The following is a 27,061-nucleotide window of genomic DNA, read 5'->3' as shown; positions in this document are numbered from 1 at the left end:
TTCTCAGCATCCACATGGTGGCTAACAACTATCCAAAATTCCAGTTCCAGGGGATCCAACACCTTCTGGCCACTGTGGGCATGTGTGACACAGGTTCACTTACATATAGGCAATACACTCATACAGAAATTAAAAATAATAAAAAGATAAGGTTTTTTAAAAAAGATGAACAAGAAGTTATAAAATAGAAATAAAATACAAACCAGGAGATACAAAAGGCAGTGAATTTGGGGACTAGAGGTGTGGCTCAGTCGGTGTTCCTTACACTGAGGCTGAATTCTCATCAAACTCCAAAGTGACCAAAATACCTTACATTCATAATATATCTCAATGTGGCTGGTTGACATAACTTCAAATTATATCTTAATTAAAGAACTAAGGGGGCTGGAGAGATGGCTCAGCAGTTAAGAACACTGACTGTTCTTGCAGAAGACCCGGGTTTGAATCCCAGCACCCACATGGCAGATAACAACTGTCTGTAACTCTGGTTCCAGGGGATCCCACGGCCTCTTCTGTCCCCCGCAGCATTGCACGACACAGGTGCACTTAACCTACATGCAGGCAATATACACCTACACATAAAATAAAAGAATAATAATAAATAAAATTTAAAAAAGAAATAAATAAAAGGCCGGGCATGGTGGTGCATGCCTTTAACCCCAGCCTTGGGTTCATTCATAAGGAAGGAAAAAAAGTGAATTGAAATCTTGGAAATAAAACAGTCTTTAAGCCATCTCAGTAGCAAAACTCATCCCTACCACCTACCACCTAAATTCATGAGCTTTCTCTTTTTTTTTTTTTTTTTTTGTCTTTTTGAGACAGGGTCTCCTGGTAGCCCCAGCTGTCCTAGAACTCACTATGTAGACCGGGCTGGCCTCGAACTCACAAAGATCTGCCTGCCTCTGCCTCCCAAGAGCTTTCTCATTTTAAAGACATGGGGGAAATGCCAACTCTAAAAGGGGTCGTCTCCAGAAGCAGGACTTGAGTGGGAACACAAAGGGCCCTGATGTTTTCAACTGAGGAGCCATACTTTGGTTTTTCAAACTACACGCCCATATCACTTTAGTAAAGATTAAAATTTCAAAATCCCAGTTGTAAGAAACAACACTAAGGAAAGATTACCTGACATACGTACAGCATTGGCTTACCCCTGAGAGATAAAACTTTATTCTTGCAATAGAATGAACCATCAGAAACTTATGTCTCAGATTGTATCATTATTTACCCTTTTATTTTATTTTATTTTTGTCTTTTTGAGACAGGGTCTCCCTGTAGCCCCAGCTGACCTAGAACTCACTATGTAGACCAGGCTGGCCTCAAACTCACAAAGATCCACCTGCCTCTGCCTCCCGAGTGCTGGGGTTAAAGGCATGCGCCACCATGCCCAGCCTTTTATTTATTCATTTTTAAAGTTTTATTTATTATTATTCTTTTATTTTATGTGTAGGTGTGTATTGCCTGCATGTAGGTTAAGTGCACCTGTGTCGTGCAATGCTGCGGAGGACAGAAGCGGCCATGGGATCCCCTGGAACCAGAGTTACAGACAGTTGTTATCTGCCATGTGGGTGCTGGGATTCAAACCCGGGTCAGTGTTCTTAACTTCTGGGCCATCTCTTCAGCCCCTTATTTCTTTAATTAAGATATAATTTGAGGTTATGTCAACCAGCCACATTGAGCTGTATTATGAAAGTCAGGTATTTTGGTCACTTTGGAGTTTGATGAGAATTCAGCCTCAGTGTAGGGAACACTGACTTGGCTGAGGGATGGGTGTGCTCATGCCTATGGGTCTGTGATTCCTGAAATCAGAATTTTAGCCTTGGTTGTTGAGAAGTTCAGAGTGACTCTGTGATGTATCTAAGCCACCATGAAAGAGAGCGTCTGGTGTATATTCTCAGTCCTGGCCTGCTTCATCTTTGTCTTGTCACATTTATCTCTCAAATAAATAAAAAGTGCATTGCTGTCACATATTGTATATAAGCACACACACATCTATGTGAATGCATGCTGTGTATGGACATGCACTTGTATGTATACACAACTTTAGAATCTTTTGGGTGACCAAAAGCTACAATTAGATAAAGGAAATTGGTACTTTTTAAAAAGAAATGAAACAAATATTTGGATCTTGGGGCCATGACTTTGAAGAATACCAAAACCAAGCTAAGAGTGTAGAGTTTGCTCTGAGCACTAACACTGAGTGATGCAATGGCAGGGAATCAGGTATGTGAGAACTCTCAAAGAGTTGTGGTGTGGATGAAAAGAAAGGGCTCTGAGAAAAATCAGGTGTTTGCTTCATAATCTGGGAATGAAACAATACAGCTTGGAGCAGATGATAAACATGGCATTTTATTTTTAAATTAATTTTTGGTGGTGGAGGTGAGGTATATACCCTGATGTATGCAGGAGCCTATGCCTGTGCACACACACAAGAAGACCAGAGGGGGACATCAAATGCCTTCTTCCTCTATTGCTCTCTGCCTTCTTCCCTTAAGACAGGGTCTCTCACCAAACCACAATCTTGCTGTTTCAGCCCTGGCCGGGCAGCTAGCAAAATCCCAGATCCTGTCTCAGCTTCCCATCTCTAGCTTTATAGCCATGTGTGGCTGTGGCTGGCTTTTATAGGGGTACTGGGGATTTGAACTCAGGTTCTCATGCTTGCACAGCAAGCTCTCTTTCCCACTGAGCCTTCTCCCCAGGTTCTAGACATTGTATTTTAACAGCAGAATTAAACATAGCTGTCTGAAGGGAAGAAAAAGTAACACAGCAAGTAAACACAGATTTTTCTTTTCAGGATGATGGGAGGGAGAACAAAGCATGTGACATCCAAGGAAGCACATTATACACTAGTCACAAACGTATGGAAACAATCAGTCTTACTTGGTTTGTTCTGGTTGTGTTGCTTTGGATTCTGCCCTGAGCAAACCATAAGAGAACTCTAACCATTTCAAAATCTCCCTTAGGAGGTAAGTTTTATTTCTTCCAGATTATTAAACTGTTGCTGATTATGAAGGGCAATTCCACACATGCAAATTGTGCATACTGCTAAAAAGGGTTCCTACCTTCCTTAAACATGAAACCACATAGCTTCAGCAACATCCAGATGTAGGTGCATGCTAAATACTGCTGGTAAGGTCAACTTTCTAGGTTCCAAGAAAAATATGTATCTAGGAACTGAGGTGTAATTAATTTTGACTGCGCTGGAATTTTGAATTTATAATCTTTGTGGAATACACTAAAGTGAACTTAACTATGGATTTTTTCCAAGCAAAGTAACACTATGGAGACTTCAGAAGGAGTATATTTATCACTAAGCAAAACAAAATTCTCAGATAAATGGAAACTTGAAAACATGACCAAGTTTATACACCTATCTATGTACATTCCCTATTTTCTTCCCCTTGGAAACATTTCAGAGAAACATGGGATAATAGAGCTGGAAGGGGCCTAAGACCACGTAGTCTAAGTCTCTGAGGTTACAGACAGAACAAGGCCAGAGAGGGTGAATATAGCTCACCCATGGTCACTCAATTTGTCAGATACAGAATGGATTAGAAGCCATCAAACTAATCAAGTCCTAGTCTGACTTCCGCCTTTTGGCCTATCACAGTATTTGTGAGAGTTAATGTTACACGGCAACTTGACAGGCTGTGGGGTAACCAACATTAACATCTCACCCCCAGAGATTGAGTACAGAAATTTCTCTTCCTGGTTTGTATAGACCTCATCCAATCAGCCGAAGGCCTGAAGAGAGTAAGAAAGCTGACCTTTCCTCAAGTAAGAGGAAACCCTGCTTACTGCTCAAACTGGGATGTTGGTCATCTCTGCGCTAGGTCTCAAACTGAAACATCAGCTCCTCTTTGTCTTCAGCGCACCAGCTTTTGGACTGGAATTCATACCACCAGCTCTCCTAGGTCAGCATATCACTGCAGATCCTAGGACTTGGTAACCTCCATAATGCTGGGAGCCAATTACAGTCAATCAACACCCCTCCCCAGGAGTGTTATGAGCTGCCTAATGATCTTTAAATCAACAACATACTCTGTATATGACAATAGTTTCAATATTATAAAGGAACTGAAAAATTCCTATTACATAGCATTGCTAGTGCAAAGACGTTTACTACATGTGAGCAGAGGAGCAAAGGCATAGTACATACAGCTCTGTATAATGTGCAATAATAAACGACAATGCTGTTAGCTTATGTATTTAATATATTATGCTTTACAATTTTAGAATATAGTCCTATTGACAAAAATAAACTTACTGCACAATGGTATGTTTTTTTGGAAAATATTTTCATTTTATGTGTATGAGTATTACTTGCATGTAGATAGGTGCATCCATGTCATACAATGCCCCAGAGGTCAGAAGAGGGCATTAGATCCCCTGGAACTAGAGTTATAGACAGTTGTTAGCTGCCATGTGAGTGCTGGGAATTGAAACTGGGTCTTCTGCAAGAGCAGCCAGTGTTCTTAACCGCTGAGCCATCTCTCCAGTCCTTGCAATGGTATATTGTAATACTGTATACATAATGACAAAATCTCTTAATCACAAATTCTTCAGAATGGATCCCACTGTGATACAAGACTACACACACACACACACACACACACACACACAGAGAGAGAGAGAGAGAGAGAGAGAGAGAGAGAGAGAGAGATCCTGTTTCTCTGCAGAGCCCTGACTACTATAGTATTAAATAAAATATTTGCTCAATAAAGTAAGAGAATTAAGAGTCTGAATAGGATGCTGACACTGTGACTGGCTACCCTAAAGCTAATCATACCCCTCTTTTCCATGGGTGAAAAGCAGAAATATAATTTTCTAGCCGATTTTACAACTACAGGGGACCATGTAACACAGCTTTGAAAGATGAAATCGAAGTGTGCATCCGTAAGCAGGCTTTTCTTTGTTTATTGGCTTCTATAGCCCCTCCTTTTCCCTGTCTAGAACTTGAACACACCAACTGCAGACTGTGGACAGCAGCTGTCTTGGGACCATAAGAACAAAACCCACAGGCTCCAGAGGGAGAAGAAATGACTGAGAACCAGCTTGGTGGTACAGGCCTGTAATCACAGCAACTTGGGAGGCTGAGGCAGGAGGATAATGACGTGGTAATTTAGTGAGACCCTGTCTCAAGATAAAAATTAAAACAAACAGGTTAGGGATGTAGCTGAGTGATGCAGCACTTGCACAGCATGAGCAAGGCCCTGGGCTCAACCCCTAGCACCACACACCCATTCACACCCACAAACAGATTTGGGATTTGGGGTTTGTGGTAAGAACCAGAAGTAGCTGCTCTTAGATCACTTCTCCAGAATGCAGACAAACAGACCTTATCTATCAAAGACAATTTTATTTGTTATCATTATTTGTGACAATAAAATAAAAGTAACCATGAACCCAAATTTTAATGAAACACATTCATTCATTCAAGAATGTTTAGAAGTCAGCCATCATTATGGAATTAAGAAGAACTAAATCCCAAGAGCGAATTCCCATTCTAGACCAAGGACTCTGGTAGAAAACTACCTCAACTCTGCTCCAGATTATAGTCTGGAGTGGAGGAGGAATCCAAGGAGTGCTCTTACAACTTCTGGCATGCTTGCCAGTGGTAAAAGACTGACACTAAAATGGACTGAATCTTGTTGCTATCTATCAGCAGTAGGTCCAACTTTTCCCACTTAAATGTTTCTTAAAGATCCTTTTAATGCAAAACCAATTATGTCTATCAACTATGTTTTAGTATTAAAATGAGCTCATAGTTCTTTCTCAAGCAGTAAGAGCAATTACCTCTTTCTACCCATAGTGATTCCAAAATTCACAAGAGGTCATAGGACAGTGCAAGAAGCACTCAGCTTAGTCAAAAGCACTGAACGCTGAGTCTTGGCTCTGCCACTTCGCTCCATCTCATCCCAGAGCCATATCTCTGAACCTGTCATATCTCTAAACCTTCCTAATTCATTTTAAGTATTGACATTAAATGACCTAATGATCATAAAAGACATCTAACAATGTAAATACCCTACAGAAGTAAGATTGCATCAGATAACCTGGTTGCGTGCAAACTAAAGTAACTAGGTTCAAAATGAGGACAGTATATGAGTAATGTGAGAACGGTTTGGTTATTATCTTTATGACATTTATTTTGGCTCTTCCTCCTTCCTCAGAGAGTAAGGGTTGCTAGACAAGTGATATCCATCTGATAAAGTGCTGCAGAAGAAAGCCTTATGGAACAAATTTTAAAAGAAAAGGACAGACGGAATGCTAGTTGGTATGCTTACTGCTAGGCAGTAACTGTTATCAATCAAAACATATCTCAAGCCTCTTACTGTATGCTCTAGCAGTCCTCTGGCCTTCCATATCCTTTTAATTATATGTTTAATGCCACATATTTAACATCTATAGTCCCATGACACTTCTAGCCCCAAGCTCTTCACCTTGTCAGGTGACAAAAGTTCCAGGAAATAAAGTTTGTTTGCAGCTCGGTGCTCTGTTTTACTTATGCTTGATTCCTACCACGCACTTTGAATTAATGAAATAACAGCAGAGTTCTCGAAAGGCCTTTCACATGCTTCCTGAGAAGCTCTAATCTGCTTTCACGCAACAGACCTTGTCCTGTGTTTGGCACCGGAAACAGTCACACTCAAAGCAGTACTGGTCCCTCAGCTGCTTCCGGCGTTCTGCACTGGTCATCAGCATGTCCAGGTAGCAGATGGTGAGCTGTGGAGACCAAGAGGGAAGCGTTCACATGGATGCTGGACTCATTCTCATCTATTACTGATTATTAGAGTAAAACACCAACAAATGTAAGCAAGAAAGTGCCACTTGCAGCCTCTTCCCCAAGCAATCACATGCCAAACTACAATGCATTTTCTTCAAGCCTTTGTTCGGTGTAAGCACATAGGCATTATATATTTAAAGAATTAGGTTTAGGACCTCTAGGTACTTTTTTATCTCACCCCCCACCTTCCGTTAAACAGTAAAATATCAAGAGCTGTTGCATGTTCAGTATTACTTGAGTTTGGCCAGAAATTCTCCAACTACTGATAAGCAGAGAAGCCAAATTCATTCTGGCAATCAAATGAGTGGCAGATGATACAGCCAGATTGCTCTTACACACTGATCAACTGTATGGCTGCCTCATAGAATTGAGGGCCATCCATATTTGCAGTTTAGAATTTAAGAGACAGTTTCTTACTTGTTGCTAGGTTAACAAAAAAAAAAGTGGAATAATTTTCAGAGGGGAGAGTTGAATGTCAGATGAGGCTCTGAAGTGGATTTCCTTGGGCTCTTTCAAACACAGTAAATTAGGCCTGTCTCAGAGGGCAGAAGGTCAAGGTGAAGGACAGACTTAAGGAACTCCAAGGCTCATTTTCACTTGACTATATCTCTAACACCCTAACTCAAAACATCAAAATAGAGCTCCCGGCTCCCCACTGCTCCATGCCAGAGCCTGCTTAGTCTCAGACAGCAGCAACTCTTTCTTTCATGTTATCCAGGCTGAACACTGGGAGTCTCCCTTGACTCTACCATCCAAAACTACCCAGAAATCTGTTGGATCTACAATAAAGTATAGCCAGAACCAACTACCTTCCATCTTTCCAATCCTGCTCTGGCCTATGAAGTCAGGTTTCAGGATGGGTCTCCCTGCTTCTCTCCCTAGAAGAGAAGTTCTCTGCACACCACCCTTTCAGCCTTCACCAAAATTCAAGTCAGATGGAACTTTCTGTTTGAAATGCTGCAACACCACCCCCTTATGCCTGAGGAGAGCCAAGATCTCACAATGGGACCCCACAACACAACACAAGTGTGGTCCCTGGACTGTGTGGGCTCTCGCCCTGAAATGAGTAAAGAAACACAAAGTCTACATTTAGAAACCTGTTCACTGGTTTGATAAGAGTATTTTTTGTGATTCTTATAAGAAAACACTGAATTTTTAGTTTGTTCTGTATTTTCCTTTTTCTAATAATTCATTTCTAAAAATTTCGTTAAGAATATTGGTCTGCAATAATAACCCAGGAAAAACATGGGTCCTTTATCACAGGGATTAGAGAAGCAATGGCCTCATATAAACTTGTCCCCACTCCCTCAATGAACGCATGTTCCCCTCCCCGAGTTCTGCTGCCCCAGCTAGCCTAGCGTTTTTGCTATCGTCCCCCCTCCGGTCCTCCCGTCCAGCTAGCCTAGCGTTTTTGCTATCGTCCCCCCTCCCGTCCTCCCGTCCAGCTAGCCTAGCCGTTTTGCTATCGTCCCCCCTCCTGTCCTCCCGTCCAGCTAGCCTAGCGTTTTTGCTATCGTCCCCCCTCCCGTCCTCCCGTCCAGCTAGCCTAGCGTTTTTGCCATTCCCCTTCCCCCAGTCCTGTTGTCCCAGCCTAGACTTTTCACTATCCCTACACAGATCCACTTCAAGTCTGTACCATGGAGGTTTCTCCTGCCTTCTTCCCAGGTCTACCATGGCAGCCAACCCTCACCTTCCTGTTTCTATTACATCTCATTTTCTCAAGGAGGCCTAACCCGCCTCCTATTTAAAATAACAACCTGGTTCCCACCACACCCAGTAGAGTATTCCTTCCCCCGCCTGGTTTTGTTTTAGTCTTGTAACATATATCAGTCTGTAATATATTGTAGACATGACTTATTTATCTACTTTCAAATGCAGAAAGTAATGATGGGGGTATGAGTGGTGGGGGAAGAAGGGAATATTGTAGGAGAGGAGGAAGGCAGGATTATCTGCTAAAAGCTGACAAAAACTCCCTAGAGCAAATGTTCCATGTGGTTTTCCTTACACTAAAATGAAAGCATCTCATGTCTGCTAAACATGATTTGACATGTTTGAAATCAAGGTAGGGCAGGGAAGGCCATCCTAGGACAGAAAACAACTTCAAGAAAGCCTCCTTAAAGCTGCACGGGGTGGAGGAAGCCTGGTCAGTCAGATTTGTCAGCCCCACAATGTGATCGCCAGGGTGACAGATGATGCAGCCCGGCCTGGCCTAGCTGGTTGGCTCACTATAGAGTCTTTGCATGTTAGGAAGTTATAGTATGTTGCCTCACACAGAAGAATGAGTACCTGCCCCAAGGGGAGCAGACCTGGTGTTAAGCATGTCCTTTGCATAGGGCGTTCCCACAGTGGTGTGCAACACTGAAAATCAGTAAAGGTTGGGACTCACTAGAACTGACCAAGCCTGGCACTCCTTCACCATGACAGCGGCTCCTCACCCTTCTAGGGATGGCGGGCACTAGAAGACACAGTCATGACCTTTGAGCCTATGCAAGGCAGTGGTGGCAACTGGGCTCCTTCAGCCAAGACTGTGGTCACATTTTAGTTTCCTCCACCATTTTCCTGAGTATTATTTTTTAATTTTTAAAATTTACTTTTATTTTATGTGTACGAGTGCTTTGCCTGCATGTGTGTACATGCACCATGTCGTGCAATGCCCACGGAGTTCAGAAGAGAGTGTCAGATCCCCTGAAACTGGGGTTACTACAGGTTGTTGCCATGTGGATGCTGGGAACCAAACCCGGGTCCTCTGCAAGAGCAGCCAGTGCTCTTATAACTGCTGAGCCATCTCTCCAGTCTTTCTCTTACAACTTAATCTGAAGCCAGGGCCACCTCTGGGGCAAAAAGGCCACAGTATCAGGCCAGCTTCTGTGATTTCCAGAGAACACCCAGAGATTGTTCCACAATCTAAACAGCCAGTTTCTAAGCACACATTCTGGAACAGCCCATTGGGAAGTTTGGGGAAGCACACACACTCACCCTATATCCTCAGGTCCTCTAGTTCTGGTTCTATACATGGGGTAAGGTAGTAAACTGGCTGATGTCTATGCTCCCTCCAGGGTTCATTCTAGACCCTGGTTCTCACTGTAGCCCAAAGACTGTAGCCCTGCTATTTGGTCAGGCCAATGGCAGAAGTTCTTAAGTAATTACAACATGCCCAGTGTGAAGCCACTAACTCCAGGTGTCTGATTATTCCAAGACTGCATTATAAGGGCCAAAACTCTGAGTGATCATGTTGGGCAGAGAATGGGCAACAGGAGACCAGTTATTTCATTTAACCCCAATAAACAAATTCTCACAGCCTGTCTGGGTAGTCTGTGACTGCAGCCTTTACCTCGGCTGTGCAACTGCTTTCTAACTGGCCTCCCACTGCCTTCTGTCTACTTTCATCTTCTAAACTGCTCTGAGAGTTCTAACTGCTCTGACACTGATTGTGTCATTTCTCTCCACGAAAACTTCGGATAGTTTCTCACTGCTTATGGGATGATGTTATATAAGGTTTCCCTGCATTGACTGCAGGTTTGCTTTCCAGTCTCAAGCCTGTACCTTACATCCTGCCAGTCTGACTGTGTGGTTCAAGCCTCTGAAACACACCCACCACACCGCTGTGATTCTGTGCATTGCTGCCTAACTGGTCAGTGGCCTCTTCTCATCCTTATTCTTCAAGCTTGGCCTAGAAATACCTCTTCCAGTGAGAAACAGCCCTCTCCCTCAGAGATAGGAACTCTTCATTTCAACCTTGTGCCTCTTTTATGTCACTGACATTTGTAAAATACACTGTTCCAAAGCTGAGGGGTGCAGTGGCAAAAACATTCTAGAAGCACACAGCCAGATTAAAGTGGCAGCTCAATCATTTTATCAGCCAAAGATAAAAAAAACCTTTATTAAAGACTCACAGACTCACAAGTTTGAATGGAGTTGCTGCTCTCTACGTGGAGGGCTCATTTAGTGGGAGCATACAAACAAAACTTGGCCATTGATCAACTGATGCTTTAATGGCACAGAACAAAATTGCATATAAAAATTAATGCCATTGACCATTGCTCTGCCATTTGAAAGCAACTCTTATGGAAAATGCATAAATCATTTTCAGCATTAGAGCGATATCACCAGAGATTTTCTAGATCTTGAACATGCTGTTTCTGTTCACATCACAAAGCAAAATGAAACCATCTTTCCCATCAACAACTGAGTGGATTGTAGGATCAAATCAAAATTAGATCTTGTTTTCATTTCTGCATTTTATTGTCACAGTTAAAATTTTTTTCCAATACTGGCTCTCTACTGAAAAAGACAGAAAAAAAATTCATTTCTTCTAAAAGTCAAACCTGAATGTCATTTTTATTTCTCTTTGTCTCACAGATTCTATTACTTTTAGCTACTAAATATCTTATTATTCACATCCACCACTCCAAGCCACCACCTGCCCTCCTCCTGACTTCAGGCTGTCACTGTCAGCTCTAGCTGTCTGGAGGGACACCATGAGCCACATGTCCTCATCTTGTCTACACACAGAAAACCTCATCATACAATTCCTTCTCCTAAGCTTCAAGATGTCCCATTGCCTGTCCCTTTCCCCTCTATAAATATTTACTGAGTGTCTTCCATGTACCAGACACTATTAAGGAACCGTCAGATGAATAAGGTTCTGCAACAAAGCCCTCAAGGGAGCCTTTGATCTGTCCCTACATGGTCCCCATCTCTGGTCACACTGAATTCCTCAGTCTATTGATATGAACTCACCATGCTACCTCTGGCCCCTGTCTCATTGTCTAGAATACCTTCCCCTGGTCACCCAGCTTTACCTATATGGATCCTTTCAGATCTAGACATCACTTCTCTAGATACCGTCCTTAACTGGCTCTGTGACTCTGCTCTGCGAGTCTATAAAGCCTGGTGCACTTGATGCCACCACATTTCTCTTGTTCTATTACTGCTTTCTGCCCTGAATCACCTTCCTCCTGAAGGTCCTTCTCATCTATTCCTCAAAGTTTCTGGAACTACCACCCAGCTTCTGTCACGAGCAAGCCTTGGTGAATGTGTTACACTGTTTAACAAAGATCACTGAAATGAAGAACCAGACAGACCTAACACCCAAACACTTAAGATTAAAACTGACATTAGGGATATTGATATGTTCAATTCATGTAAATCACAATCCTCCCAAGTGATGTGGCTCCAGAGAATGCTGACCCAATGGCATTAGTTACAGAAGCTACAAATTCTTTTAATCATGACATTGCATGATGGGTTCAGACTGTCTAGTTCCGATCCATGTTCTATAAGACTATTGGACCGCCACATGGTTCATAGCCTAACACGGTTCTGCAGGATAGCCTTCAGAATCCAGAATGTTAGTCATGACAAGTGAGCAGGGGGATGCAGGCCCAAATCACAACCATTTCTCTGTAGGAAGTAGCTGGATGAGAATATAAAGCTGCCAGAACCAAAACAAGAGACTCCACAACTTTCATGACAATGAAAATCCTCAAATTGCTAAGGACTACACATTATGCTAGTTTGGTGGGAAATGGTCCAAAGATGGTCCAGACGATGGTTCTATAGAGAGATACAAAAGGTAGGCAGCTTCCAAGGCAAGGTCTGTTACTGTGAAAGCATCTACTGTTTTCCAGCTCTCCTTGTGTGAGGACTGAAATGTTTCCATCTCAAACTGATGACGGACGGCTTTTATGTTTCCTTCTTCCTGGAGCCGTGTAACATACCTAAGGAGTGCTGGCAGTGAAAAGGGGCTCCAAGATTCTACTCCACCGCTTGTTTTACCTTTAGGAAGCCTCATTCATTTAGTCAATAAACATGAAGAGGGTGTGGGTGTAGCTGAGAGGCAGATTGCTTGCCAAGCATGCATAAGACCCTGAGTTTGCTCTCTAGCACTGCAGAAATAGAAAACAATAAACAATAATAGGAACACACACACACACACACACACACACACACACACACACACACAGACCTGTTTCATATGCTTTCCAGTCTTTCCTCCTGGGGCCTGTTCTCTGATATTTGTATCCTACATAGTCCACATCAAAACCGGGATGTTCTAGTGGACAACAAAGTCAAAATGCAAACTTGATGCTACAGAAGCACCGAATTTTAAATTTAATCATCATCAATTTAACTAAAGCTTATATCTGCTCAATAAATAGGAACCAGCCTTCTTAACTAAGGTTTCAAAATGTCTTATATAATGGCTTTCTCTCATCCAGCCTCTGCCCCAGGGGGTCAGTTTTAAAGGTATAGGACACATAGTTCAGTTGTGAGTGGCAGCCACAAGGCATTAACTGAGCAGGGCTCAGAAATGCAAGTCCTTCTTGGTGACCAACAGCCTTCACAGAATGAAGAACTGTTCCATACCAGCGTGCCACAGGGAAAGGCTGTGGTCTCAGTCTGCTCAACCAACCGAAATGATTTAAAAGAGAGTTGGACACCTTTGAGGTGTGGGAGATAAAGAAAGAGGCAAGACCCAGTTGTCTGACCTGTGAAGTAACAACTGAATAGAAATGTCACCAGGAGTCAGGATAAATGTCAAACACATACTAATCATCACTAAGAGGGGGAGTTGAGGGAAAGGCCTTCCCTAATGTGGAAAGTCAGGAAAGCTTCACAGAAGAGATGATTTCTGAAGGCCTTGGAGGGGCACATGATATGAACAGTGGCAGAAATGTTGCCAGGCAGGACAGCTGTGTAGAGGAAATGACATTCATCAAGATGGCACAATGGAAGTACAGGAAGTTGTGTTTTCTAATGAATGGATGTGACAAGGATTGGGAGAGAATGCTCTTCATGTTGAGATGCCTTGATCAGCACCACAGAGAGAAATAAAAGTCCTCAGGACCCAGTGCTGAGATGCTGAGTCAGACTCATTTTCACTGGACAAGAGGAAACATTTCTTGTTGCTCCAGAAACAGAGGACCCAAAAAAGTAAAGTATATACTAAAAGACAAGCTGTTAATTCACCTATAAAAAAACCAACCGAGAAGCAAAACTGGTAACCAAGTCTAGAACATACCATATAACAAAACCTTTTGGTTGGTTTTGAAAATGTCAACAATTCCAATTGAATCCAAGACCTTGTACGTGCTAAGCAAGTGCTCTACAACAGAGTTATTCCTCTGGCCCTTATTTTATTTACTAAAGGATCATTATCATCATCACCAATAATAGCCATTTTTACCTTTAAACTACTTGTGATAATCACTCATAATTAAGATTAAGAAATGCATAGGAACTTAGTAAGGTAAACTTCTGCTGGGTATCTATGAGGGCTTTACAGCTACATGTAGGTATGAGAGGTCTGACTTAAACTATAGTTTAACCCCTTGATGGACTCAAAATGTGAATGGGCTACTAGGAAGAGGTAGAACGGGGGGAAGGCGGGGTCTGGCTGGAGGAAGTGGGTCACTGGGAACTATATGGCTCCGGTCCCCTCTTGTTATAGCTCCCACTCTGCTTCTTGTCCACCATGACATAAACTGTCCACTCGTCTTCATGGCCATGAGGTAAACAGCCTCTGTCACATACTCCTGTTGCCATGATGTACTCTTTTGCTACAGGCTCGAAAGCATGGGGTCGGCTGGCCATGGACTGAGTCTTTAAAATGTGCAACTAAAAACATCATTCCTTCTTTTAAGTTGTTTACATCAAATATCTCATCATAGGCATGAAAAAGTGACTAACACTAATACTGCTGGAAACAGAAGCCTCTCCCTTTCTGACCTGCTTTGAAGTCATATATGACCCCAGAAAAATAAATCTAGATTCTCCATAGCATCTGCTGATATCCCAGTGCCTGAAAACTGGAAATTCAGTAAAAGTTTTTGTGTAAAAGGCAGCTTACTTAGTTGAAAATAAGTTTGGAGGGAGTCTTGTCAAGGCCAAATCCCTGTCTCCGTAAAATATGGTACCTCTAAGATTAGGCTTTATTGGCTGAGTGCTTCATAAAAGCTTATGATCCTCTGTTTTCCCTGCAATAAATATCCACTTTAGCAAATTGGAAGGAAGAAAGAAACTGGATTCTAGAAAACAAGAATACATAAAATCCAGAGCTCAGCTGGTGTTGAAAATGGGCTAACGCCACACAGGCTTGGTCTGGCTCAGCAGCCCTAGAATGGCCCAATTGTAGCTGCCTCTGAGACTTCAGGCTTCTGTGAGAACCCCTCACCTAAGAAGCTGGCTGGGCACATATCGGGAAGGACGAGGACACATGGCCAAGTCCTGGATGGCCCTTCTAGCTCTGCTGAAACAGTCACCCAGAAGTGCTGGCGGGTTCACAAAGACCCAGTGACAAAGGCCTGAAAGAGCAAAAATCTGCTTAATTTCCCAACACAGAGTTTAAAATGTCTAATCACCTTCAAAATGTGATTAGTGGCCTTGCGAGTAAGCCCTAGGGATGCTATCAACAAGCTGGGCTGCCTCTCTGACCATGAGAGAACTGTTGCCAGTAAAAAGATCTAATGACTCCTGTGCATGTCATGAAACACACACCCACTGTCCCAAGAACACCTCTTGCATTTATGCCACAGAACTATCAACATTCAGAAACACGGTGGCTGAAAACAAAACAAGGCAAAACAAAAATATGAACAAATCCAACTACAGTTTGGGATAGAAGTGCTAGACAGAAGGACTATTTCAGTGTCTTCTCGGTGGCAGGAGAGTGAGAAGCTGGCCCTCAAGCATAACTGCTTCTAGGAACAGACCATGCTGAGAAGGGCTTTGATGAGCAGGGAAAGCAGACCAGGAAGTGCAGTTTCCTTACCTCCTCTCCAGCCTCAATTTCTCGAACTGCGCGCAGTAAGAGGTGAGGCCCGTTGAACACAATGGAACAGTTCGGATCACAGCTGTGATTCAGCAAAGACATACTGAAGGAAAGAAAACAACAAAAGGGAGATCAGCAATGCTCAGCAGAGTGAAACAGCTATACTTAACACAGTAGGCAAAAGACACTTAGGTTGGGGGCAGGAGGCAAGATGGGTTTGATGGAGAGGGCACTGCCATTCACAGGAATGGCCCTAACTTGCTTCATATGAAGTCAAATCTTTCTCATAGTGGAAGCTAATTAGGGAAGTTTGATACAAAGTCATTTGTGAGTTCTTTTGGGAGATGGGTCTCAGTAGATAGCAGCCAATAAGGTAACCCAAATGAATGAAGAACTGGGGACAAGCTGACTTGCAAAGAGATCATCTCTGAGCTAACAGGCTGCAGCAGCAATTGCAGCAGCCACCCAAGATGCCACTGAGTTTCCCATAGAGGGTCTCACTGCTGAGCTCTGGTGCAGGAGAGCTGGGCCTCTGCTAGATCCTCACACTGAAGAATAACTGGGGGTACTCTGCTTGGTAGAAAGCTGACTAGATTCTGACACATTCTGGGCCAGAGCCCAGGCATTTTATCTTGGAGGTGCAGTTACCATGTGGGATGTGGGATGACGTTTCACTGCCACTGTGAATTGACAATAAACAGGGCACGCAGGTACTAGGTAGAAAGTACTTCCTTAGTACCTGGGCAGATTTATCAGATTCAGCCACCACAGCCTGGTGAGGATTATTTACAGTTGAAGAGACTAATGCATAGAATAAAATGACTTGCCCAAGGATGCAGAACTGGTGACTGAACTTGACCCAGATGATCTGAACTAAGAGCTCATGCACTAAAGGGCTCTGTGTTACTGTACTATGAATAGACTAATGACACTTGTGAAAAATAATAGAGAAGCTGAATTCTCAGATTCAGGCACTTATAAGAAATGCTGTGTTTGATGTCTAGGAGCATAAAAATAAAAAGGAAACAAGAGTAGTTCTAGTCCTGGGGTAAGGGCCACCCAGTAGCTCAGAGATAAAGGCTGTCACAGTGATGGTTAACAAGAATACTTCAGTAGCCAACCTGACAGTTCTGCCTCTTCTAGCTGTGGGCCAAAAGACACTACTGCCAAAGACAAACTCAGCCCACTGGTACCATGCAGCAAATCTGGTGGGATAATTCTATGCTTCAGTGCAAGAGGCTGGGGACTAAGCTTAGAGTAGGTGTGTAAGGATAACTAAACTCCAGCACCCACAAGTCTCAACCTACCCTAAGTCTGCCTGAGAACAAGCACTTAAGTCTGAGGTCTGTCTCTTCATTAATATCATAGCATATAATGTGGGGTTGTCAAACTTCACATTTTTACAGCTTCTTGTAATTTATCACTAAATTTTTGAGTTTGGCTACTGAGCTGGCTGCTGAAGCAGCCCAACTAACTCCAAAAGGTTGGAGAGCTGGACGGGAACCAGTCAGTGCTACATCATCTGCCATACCTGGGGTACAGGCCAACACCAACCTCCTGCATCTCTGCATTACAGATGGTGAATGAGTTGCAGATCACCTGCAAAAATCAGAAGGACAGCCACTGTTAGGCATACACCTAAGACACTTCACAGGCAAAAGGGTAAAAACTTTGAAGACAAAGCATCTACATCTTGGAGCCGCTTCTGAAGTATCTTCCCCAAGGATGGATGCTGAGCGACCTACAAATAAACTTCTTTAAGATATTCTTCCCCCAGCCCCAAGTTAACACCCTGGGAAAACACACAGGCTTCAGCAAGCACAGAACTATTAACTGCAGGCAGCCTAACCTCCCCCAACTCACCATTACACAACTACATGAGATGTTCATGATTCAAACTACAAATAAGCTACTCATTGAAAAATGAGACTTCTGCCATATCAATGTTTTTCAAACTGGTGGCCCATTCCAAATGCCACTTTATCTAAGGAACACAGCAGCTTGTTTGTTTTTATTCCTACAGAGTGAAGTGTGTCCAGAGTGACTTTGTGATCTAAGCTGATCACAGACCACAGAGCACAGGAAGCCCCTCAGTTAGGTGGCAGCATTAACTGGACACACAGAGCCCCATAAATGGGCATGTGATAATGTTTCCATATCCTTTTGGAGGATAAGGAAAAGAAAGATTTAAAAAACCCACAATCAAGGAACTTTAAAACTCTGTTTGTGCAGTCCAGTAAGTGTGTCAGAGGCCACAAAGAATGTGGAAAGAGCACTGGGCTCGATTCAAGTATGTCTAGACCCTGACCACACAACACTGCCCAGACAGACATCAAGGAGAGAGGGGGAAAGAAAATCAAGGTCTCTGCCCTCACAGAACTTAGGCTCTACAGGATGACAGCTTCTTCTTCGGAAAGGAAGAAATCCCAGAGACAAAGAAATATTATATGTAGATAAATGCTAAGGAGAGAAATAAACAGGATTAGAATAGATGGCACGCACAGTGAGCCGAGCTGAAGGGGCTCCAGAAATAAGCAAGTGTATGCAGAGGCAATGACGGCTTGGCAAGGGCCAACCCGAGTTCAGATGATACTGTTCCAGGCTCTTGTGTCCCAAGACAAGGATTGCAACAGGGATATATGGTTAGAAAGAGAAGTAGAAAACAGTTTATTAAGAAGTGAAATGCACTCCTGAGAATAGGAGCAGGCTAGTGAGCTGAGGGGAAAGCCCCAAAAGGCTTTGCGGGAAACAAAAGACCATGTATAGTACAGTTACCCAGCATCGCCTCCCATATTTGTGTTGAAGGGCTTTTTCTAGCACATACTGTAGTCGTACTTGAAGCACAGGCTTGGGGGAGGGGCCTGGGGGTGCACTTCTAACTGGATTCCTTTATGCTAATCTTGATGCCGTTTTTCTCTAGTCTTTGTTTTCCTGACACAAAGGTACATGTCAGGGGGGAAAGCACATACAAAGGCCTTGTGTAAGACTGTTTTGGGGTCCACAAAATAACAGCAAGAATGTGGGTGTAGCCTAAGCAAAGCAGGTAGAGGGGCAATCAAACTACCAAGTTAGGAATTGTATTCTGAGTGAGACTCCCAGCCAGGGATGAAGCGGGTCTGAGGTCACTGCAATAGCCCAGGCAATGCCTGGATGCTGGTAGAGGCAGAAGTCGGGGGAGGGCTGCTAATGGGAAAGGGAATCAAGGATAAACTCCATCCAGGTTTGGCCTATCCATGGAGAATCACGGCTGCCATTTATTAAGAGGAGGAAGAAGGCAAAAGGAACAGGCTTGGCTCTAGGGGCTTGGGAGGAGGCCCAGTGGCTCTGCTTTATTAAGTTGAATTTCAAATGGCTCTTAGTGGCCTCCAAGCCCAGACTAAGAGTGAACAAATGGAGTTCCCAGAGCAGGTAGGGCCGGAGATATAAATTTAGAATAAAACATAGAAAGCCTATCAAGAAGAAAGGAAAGCAGCCACACTTGAAATAGGCCATGACTACAAATGAATGCAGACTTGCTATAAAGTTTCTGAACAGGAAAAAAGCTGAGGTAGTGAATTTCTCTGTCAGATTTATAGGAAGGAACACAAATATGAAAAAGTGCTCATTCTTCTGAGACTCCTTCACTGCTCCAAGCAGCTCTTACAGGAAAACCAAGCAACATGTCACTATTTGGCACTTTTTTTCCTCTGAAAGTCTGATAAAACCACAGCTTCTAAACAGTAGGAAGTAAATTGGTACAGAAACACATTTTAAACAAATACCAGCTAAACTGTTTTGTAGGGATCTGTTTTGTACTAAGTTATAAGAATAAACTACCTATATATACCTATGTATACAGTGGGTTAAAAAAAAATACGTGGCAAAAGATTCTGTAGTTGTTTCTGAAATTTTTAAACATTTTTAAATGGCTATGAACTCCAAGGATGGGAATATAAACTTTAATGTACAACTTAAAGTATAATCAGAACTCAAGTAGAGATAGTGTATCTGTAATATTGTGATAGGTTTTTGTACTAATACGAGTCCTTTTTTTTTTTTATACTAGCTTGGCATTACCTCTCCTCTTTCTCTTCCTGTCAAACCCTCTCTCTCCACCCTCCCCATTTAAGTGTCACCATTTTCACAATTTCTCCCTTGATAATTCCTGTCTGCTATGGTCCCACCTCTCTTGAGCTCCTTCTTCCCCCTTTTCCCCATAGTTCCTTGTATAGCCTTCCCTTTCCCCCTCCAATTTACCCCAATTTTACACCTGTCTCCTACTGTTCTTCTCTTTGGGGTTCCTTCTTTCCCTTTACTTCCCTGGTTATTTTCCATTTTCCTGATTCCTGCAGTTACATCAGGATATATACTCACATATAAGGATTTGCTGCTAGGATCCACATATGAGGGAGAACATACGTCATTTGTTTTTCTGAGTCTGTGTTACTTCACTTAGTATAACAGTTTCTAATTCCATCCATTTACCTGCAAATTTCATTATTTCATCTTTCTTTACCACTGAGTAAAATGTCATTGTGTAAATGTACTACTTGTCAGTTGGGGGGCACTTAGGTTGCTTACATCTCTTAGTTACCGTGAAAACAGCAGCAACAAACATGGTTATACAAGTGTCTCTACAGTAGGATGAGTCCTTTGAGTACATGCCAAGGAATGGTATAACTGGGTCATATGGTAGGTTCATTTTTAGTTCTTTAAGAGGTTCTCCACACTGCTTTCCATAAGGGTTGCATGAGTTTGCAATCCCACCAGCAGTGATGAGCATTACTATTTCTCCACATCCTCACCAGCATTGGTATCATTATTTTCTCTTGATCTTAGTCAGTCTGATTGGGATAAGATGAAATCTCAAGGTGGTTTTAATTTGCATTTCCCTAATTAATAATGGTGTTGAACACTTTTTAAGATCTTTCTTGGTCATCTTTATTTTGTCCTTTGAGAATCTGTTCCAATCTTTAGCCCATCTTTTCATTGGGTCATTTGGTTTCTAGATTCATTGCTTTCTTTGAGCTCTTTATATATTCTGGATGTCAAACCTCTGTCAGATGTGTCACTGGAGAAGATTTTCTCCCACTCTGGGTTTTCTCTTCACTTCCTTGGTTGTTTCTTTTGATGTATAGAAGCCTTTTAGTTTAATGAGGTCCCATTTGCTGATTGATGACTTTAATTCCTGATGTCCAATTTAGAAGGTCCTTTCCTATACCTACCTTTTAAAGTTACTGCCAATGTTTTCTTCTAACAGTTTCAGAGTTTCCAGTTTCACATTGAGGTCTTTGATCCATTTGGAGTTGACTTTTGTTGAAAGTGAAAGATAAGGATCTAGTTTCATTCTTCTACAAGTGGAGATCCAGTTTTGCCAGCACCATTTGTTGAAGATGCTGTCCTTCCTCCATTATGTGTTCTTGGCACCTTTGTCAAATATCAGATGCCTGAAATTGCGTGTACTCATGTTTGGGTCTTCAATTAAGTTCCATTGATGTATGTGTCTATTTTTGTACCAGTACCATGCTATTATTATGACTATAGCTCTGTAATGTAGTAAAGCCCCTAGCATTGCTCTTTGTGCTCAGGGTTGCTTTGGCTATCTAGGGTCTTTTGTGCTTCCATGCGAATTTATGGATTTTTTTTCTAATTCTGTGAAGTATGTCATGGGAATTTTGATTGGGATTGCATTGAATCTATATATTTCTTTTGGTAGGATTGTCATTTTCACAATATTAATTCTTCTAATTCATGAGCATGGGAGGCCCTTCCATCTTCTGGTGTCTTCCTCAAGCTCTTTCTTTAAAGATTTAAGTTTTTCATCATAGAGATATTTGGTGTCTTTGGTCAGGTTTATTTGGAGATTTTTATTTTTTTCAAGGTTATTTTGAATGGGAGGGTTTCCCTGTACTCTTTCTCTAATTGCTTGTTATTGGTATTGGTATATAGAAAGGCTACTGATTTTTGTAGATTAATTTTATAACCTGCCACTTTACTGAATGTGTTAATACTTTCTAGGACTTTTCTGGTGGGATTTTTGGCCTCTCTTGATATAATATCATATCATCTGCAATTTCTTTTCCGATTAGTACTCCTTTAATTTCCTTCTCTTGTTTTATTGCTCTTGCTCTAGCAAGAGTTTCAAGCACTATACTAAAAAGGAATGGAGATAGTGGACATCCTTATCTGGTTCCTGATTTTAATGGGAATGCTTCCAGTTTTTTTTCATTCAGAATGATGTTGGCTGTGGGTTTGTTGTATATAGCTTTAATTATGTTGAGGCATGTTCCCTCCAGTCCAGTTCCCTTTAGGATTTTTATCATGAATGCATGTTGAATTTTGTCAAAGGTCTTTTTTGCATCTCTAGAGATGACCATGTGATTTTTGTCTTTGAGTCCATTCATATGATATGTGATGTTTATTGACTTTCATATATTGTACCATCCCTGCATCTCTGGAATAAAAGCTACTTGATCATGTTTGATGATCTATTTGATGCGTGTCTGTAGGCAATTTGCAAGTATTTTGTTAAGAATTTTTGCATCTGTGGTCATTAAGGATATGGGTCTATATCATATATACAATATTTCTACATGAGTACATGAGTCTATATGTATAGCTGAAGTCTACATAACAAGAAACAGTGCCAGACAGGAGAACCCTTCCTTTGAGTTGTTGGCCAGGGTAGTCCCAGAGACTCCCAAAATTATACAGGCTATTGCCACAGTCCTTGATGGCCTCCCAGAACTTGAAGGTAAGACCCTATTGCTGAAAACAGGACATACTTCATATACAGAATTTGGAACAATGGAGCTGGAACTGACCGGGAAGCCACTTCCCCTAAAGGCTAGCTCCGGAGAACACTATGCAAGCTGCTAATGGAGAACATCAATCAATGGTCCACCCCAGTTTCAAGGCCTAAAAACCACATCAATGACCAACATAGCAAACAACACTGGTACAGTCGTGGCACTTTTATCTTAGTTGAAGAATTCTTGACAGCTTATTACTTCTGGTTGAGGAAGAGCTGCTCTTCTTAAAGGGAGGGACTCTAGATAAGCTGACTAGAGCTCAGTGAAGGAACTTGCACTGAGGGATGTCTGGGTACACTTACTTGATATGATAGGCCTTAACACAAATGACAGAATGTATGAATTCCAGGGGAGTGCAGGGAGGCCTATGGGAGGGAGCCAGTGGATAAGGGAGTATAAAGATGATTAAGATGTTCTGTATAAAATACACAAAAGTTCAATAAAAAAAATTTTTTAAAGTATAATCAGAATTTCATGGGATTCTGTAAGCCCATGTAATTCATCCTCCCCCATCACCAAATCAGACCAAGCACCTAGTTTCCTAACACTCAAATCAACTAAAAAAACATTTTTTCTTAATTTTGAATAAAGGTTTTTTCAAAGTATTTTTATTCTGATGGAATGTGCTAAGAGGAAAATCTGACAGTCCCCATGTTTCTGGTTCTTTATAAGCTTCTCCTGCATCTTTCCTTTTGTTCTCTCTTTCCTGCCTGCTCGTTCTCCTGTTTTCACTACTTTCGCCTGTCACTCTAAACTCTACTACATTCTACAATCAAAGTCGGCCAATTTTCGTGTAAGAAATTCCATCTGCATTATTGGAGTTATGTGTTGGTCTTCTCATGAATAAAAAGTGTAGTTGTCAGCTGGGCGTGGTGGTGCACGCCTTTAATCACAGCACTTGGGAGGCAGAGGCAGGCGGATCTCTGTGAGTTTGAGGCCAGTCTGGTCTACAGAGCGAGTTCCAGGCAGCTGGAGCTACAGGGAGACCCTGTCTCAAAAAGACCAAAAAAAAAAAAAGTGTAGTTATCAACTATCACTTTTATTTAAAATGCTGAGTCCAGGGCCAGTGAGATGGCTTAGCAGGTAAAAACGCTAGTATAGCTTGCAACGCAAGGCTGGCGGACTGAGTTCAATCCTCTGAACCCATGCTGGAGAGAACAGACTCCCCAAAGTCGCCCTCTGACCCTCCATATGCACCATGGCATACACATGCTCCAGCACTCACACACATTAAGAATATCAGTAATGGTAATATAATAATAAAATGCTGGTAATAAAATAAAATGCTGGTTAAGAAGAACATTATAGGAAACATTCTTGACATGGGCCACTGACAGCTCTGATGGACAGGTGGCAGCTCTCAGGTTCTTCTGTTGAAAGAGCAGGTGGATAATATTTCCACATGTGCTCAAGCAATCATTTGAAAGCAATTGCTCTTCCTATTAAGAAATAAATGAATGAAAATGATGTCCCAAACTAAATTTTACACATTTTAAAAGTATTAGTTATGCATAAACAGTTTTCATGGGGAATTATACATAGTAAACTACTAATGAAGGAATGCTTCATGCAAAAGTATTATGCAGTTAGAAATGCATAACAATAGGATTGTTTCATTATTACAGAATGAGCAAAGTTAAGCTAAAGAGGTACTTTTAAAAATGAAGCTTGGGTATTACTTTTAATATGTTTTCCATGGCATAAAACTGGAACATATAATTTACTATTATTGAAAATGAAGTCATGCTTAATTTCTATAAGTTTTCCTTTAAAATGACTGAGAGTCACTAGTTGGATGTCAAAAATCTGGTGAACTGCTACAAGTAGTCACTGAACCCTTATATGCTACAAAAACCACCAAAATGAAACTTGAAATGCTCTGTCAACCGAGTTCTTATGTCATTTGGTGCATGTTATAGGTTTAGAATCTGGCATTCATGTTCAGAGACAGAATTAGACAAAAAAACCATCAATCTCAAACACAGTCTGGACTTCTCAGAGACATACACTCATTTTACAGATCACATTCCCAAGTCTACTTTTTTCCTCAAATTTTTAGAACTATAGGCTTTCTGTTATGACAGCAAATAAATGGAGAACTTGAGACACAAGGAAAAATCCTCACCTTGTCACACAGAAGAAGCAAAGCTGAGCAACCGTACGATAATGCCAATCCAACCAGAGCAGAGTAAACCTAGACCACAACCCAAGGAACAGCCACTTCCCAGCCAGTTTCCTCAAATTACTGACGTTTGAACAACCTATTTCAAATAATTGTTTCGTTTTTCAAATCACATAATAAAATTTAAATAGAAGGAAACTCGCTTTCTGAATGTAAACATAAAGTGGGTTCCTCAAAGACTATCTGCATTGCATTTATAACTTCTATTTCATGCCTGAGCACAATGTTTGGCACATAGGACTTGAACACAGTTTACTAATTCACGGGACTGAAGGTGAACTTTTAAAAGAGCTTACAGCAGCAGTTAGTTTTATTAAGTTCTGTGAGTGAAAGAATTGAACTAGGCAGAGTTGGAAGGTTATCAAAACAAAAGGCAGACATTTTCATACAAAATAACTGTCCCTCTCCTCAACTCTTGTAACCCATACTTCTCTAGCTTTAAAAGCACAGGAAGTGTGTTAGCCAGGGTATATTTTTCTCCTTCAGCAGACTATGACATTTTATTAGGTACAGCTCTGTTTTTTAAAATAATCTTTTGGTAGCCCAGAGGGTGAAGGGTTTACAATCTCCATTGGGAATGACAGTGGCACACTGGGCTGGCTAGCCAGGAGGATCTGCTCAGGACAGAAGTGGAAGCATTTCTCAAATGAGGGTTCATAAATCCCAGAATTAACCAAAGTGTTTCTAGATGGTTTACAAGGGAAGGATAATTATGACATCTGTTTTGATTTCAATGTTTAAGAACCAGTAACTAAAACAATTACATTATCCCTTTATCAGGAAGGCACTGGACAGCCTTCACAGAGTAGAGGTGGGCATGCTGCAGGTAGAGGACATGATGGACTGGGCTTACAACTAAGTCACTGAGCTGCCTCTTCACTGTGGTTTGACATTACACAGTTTGCATTGTTTTTTAATCATGGGTTATTTCATTTGCAAGCCTAATGGGCCACTGATTAAAAACAAAAAGCAAGTAAATTTGATTCTGAACATACAGGAAACAAAACTGAAAGTAGACAAATGGGATTTCATCAAATTAAACTTCTGCGTAGCCAAGGAAACAAGGAGGGAGGCAACAACTGAACGTGGGAAAAAAGACTTTTGAACCATGCATTTGATAAGGGCGTAATGCTGAAATATGGAAGGAGCTCAACTCAATAGCAAGGAAACAAAGGACTCAGGTTCTTCTTAAAAGAAGACATACGCATGGCCAAAAGGTTTTGGGGGAAAAGCTCAACACTAATGATTGCACAAACTAAAGCTACCATGAGATATCAACTCATATTTAGTAGAACAGCTCTGTAAAAATGACAAAAGATAAGTGCTGGCAAAGATGTGAAGAAAAGGGCTCCTGCAGGCTGTTGATGGGAAAGTAATGTGAAGCTACTATGGAAAATGGTAGAACTCCCATAACATGTGTCTGTGTCAAGGCAGGGTAGACATTTCAAAGAACTGAAGCAAGGGAGAGCTGCATCCTGTGTTTACTGCAGCACTATGTGCAGTAGCCGTGGTATAAACAAACAAACATGCCTACTGCTACTCCATCCATGAATGACTGGATAAGGAAAAGTGGCACACATATATAGTGGAACGTTACTTGGTCTTTACAAAAGAAGAGAGAAGAATTTTGTTATTGGCAACAGTCTGCAGGGCTCTGTTAAGTGAAGTAAGCCAGGCATAGCAAGACAAATACTATATGATCCTGTATGTGTGAACAACAGCAGCTGAGCTCACAGAAGCAGAGTATAGTGTAACTGTGGAGGGGAGGGTCCTGGCCCATAGGAGCACAGTTGCAGTTAAATTTACTCCTGTTTTTGAGATGTTCTGCACAGCCTCATAACTAATGCTAATAATACTGTAGTGTTTGCTTCAACGTTTCAAAGAATGAACTTCAAATTTCTCATTCCCACAGAAAACATGAGGTAAAAGATGCCTCAGTTAGCTTGATTGAATCATTCTATAATATGTCTATATCAAAAGAATCACATTGTACACCATAAATATATATAACCATGACTCACCAATTAAACAGTCAATTTTTTTAACACAGAAAGCAAGGATGTTGTAAAACAAGGAATACAAAAATCATACATTATAACTTTGCCTCAAAAAGTTTTTTAAAGATTTATTTTATTTTTACTTGTGTGTGTGTGTGCATGTGCGTGCGTGCGTGTGTGTGTGCATGTGTGTGTGTGTGTGCGTGCATGTGTGTGTGTGTGTGTTTCTGTGTGGGTACATGCATGTAAGTGCATGAGCCCACAGAGTCCAGAGGCATTGGATCCCCCTGGAGCTGGACTTTCAGGCAGTTGTGCCCAGTGTGGGTGCTGGAAACCTAACTCAGGTCCTCTGCAAGAGCAGTACATGGTCCTGACTGCTAAGTCATCTTTCTAGTCCCAAGATGGTTTTATTCTATTTGTTAGCTAATTAAAATTCTTAAAAAGCATCTCAGCATATCTTTGCAATCTAAAACTGCTAAAAAAATACATAATCAACACATAATAAAGTTTTTATACCCACATACACATACATAT

At 41.6% G+C, this 27,061-nt stretch overlaps 1 protein-coding gene across 1 annotated transcript in view; it reads right to left on the bottom strand.

Moving 5' to 3' along the window:
- Positions 1-27,061, bottom strand: part of Smyd3 (SET and MYND domain containing 3) — a 698,868-nt gene that overhangs the window by 133,971 nt on the left and 537,836 nt on the right. The window contains exons 6-8 of the mRNA XM_008849150.3: positions 17,089-17,156; positions 15,558-15,660; positions 6,613-6,723 (exon numbers count right to left, since the gene is read on the bottom strand). Coding sequence (XP_008847372.2) covers positions 6,613-6,723; positions 15,558-15,660; positions 17,089-17,156 — 282 coding nt within the window. The remainder of the gene's footprint in view (positions 1-6,612; positions 6,724-15,557; positions 15,661-17,088; positions 17,157-27,061) is intronic.

This window comes from Nannospalax galili, unplaced genomic scaffold (genome assembly GCF_000622305.1).
Source record: "Nannospalax galili isolate Female #2095 unplaced genomic scaffold, S.galili_v1.0 scaffold543, whole genome shotgun sequence".
In the NCBI taxonomy this organism is placed as follows: Eukaryota; Metazoa; Chordata; class Mammalia; order Rodentia; family Spalacidae; genus Nannospalax; species Nannospalax galili.
Note: the sequence above shows the minus strand (reverse complement) of the source record. Positions and strands in the feature narration are given on the sequence as shown.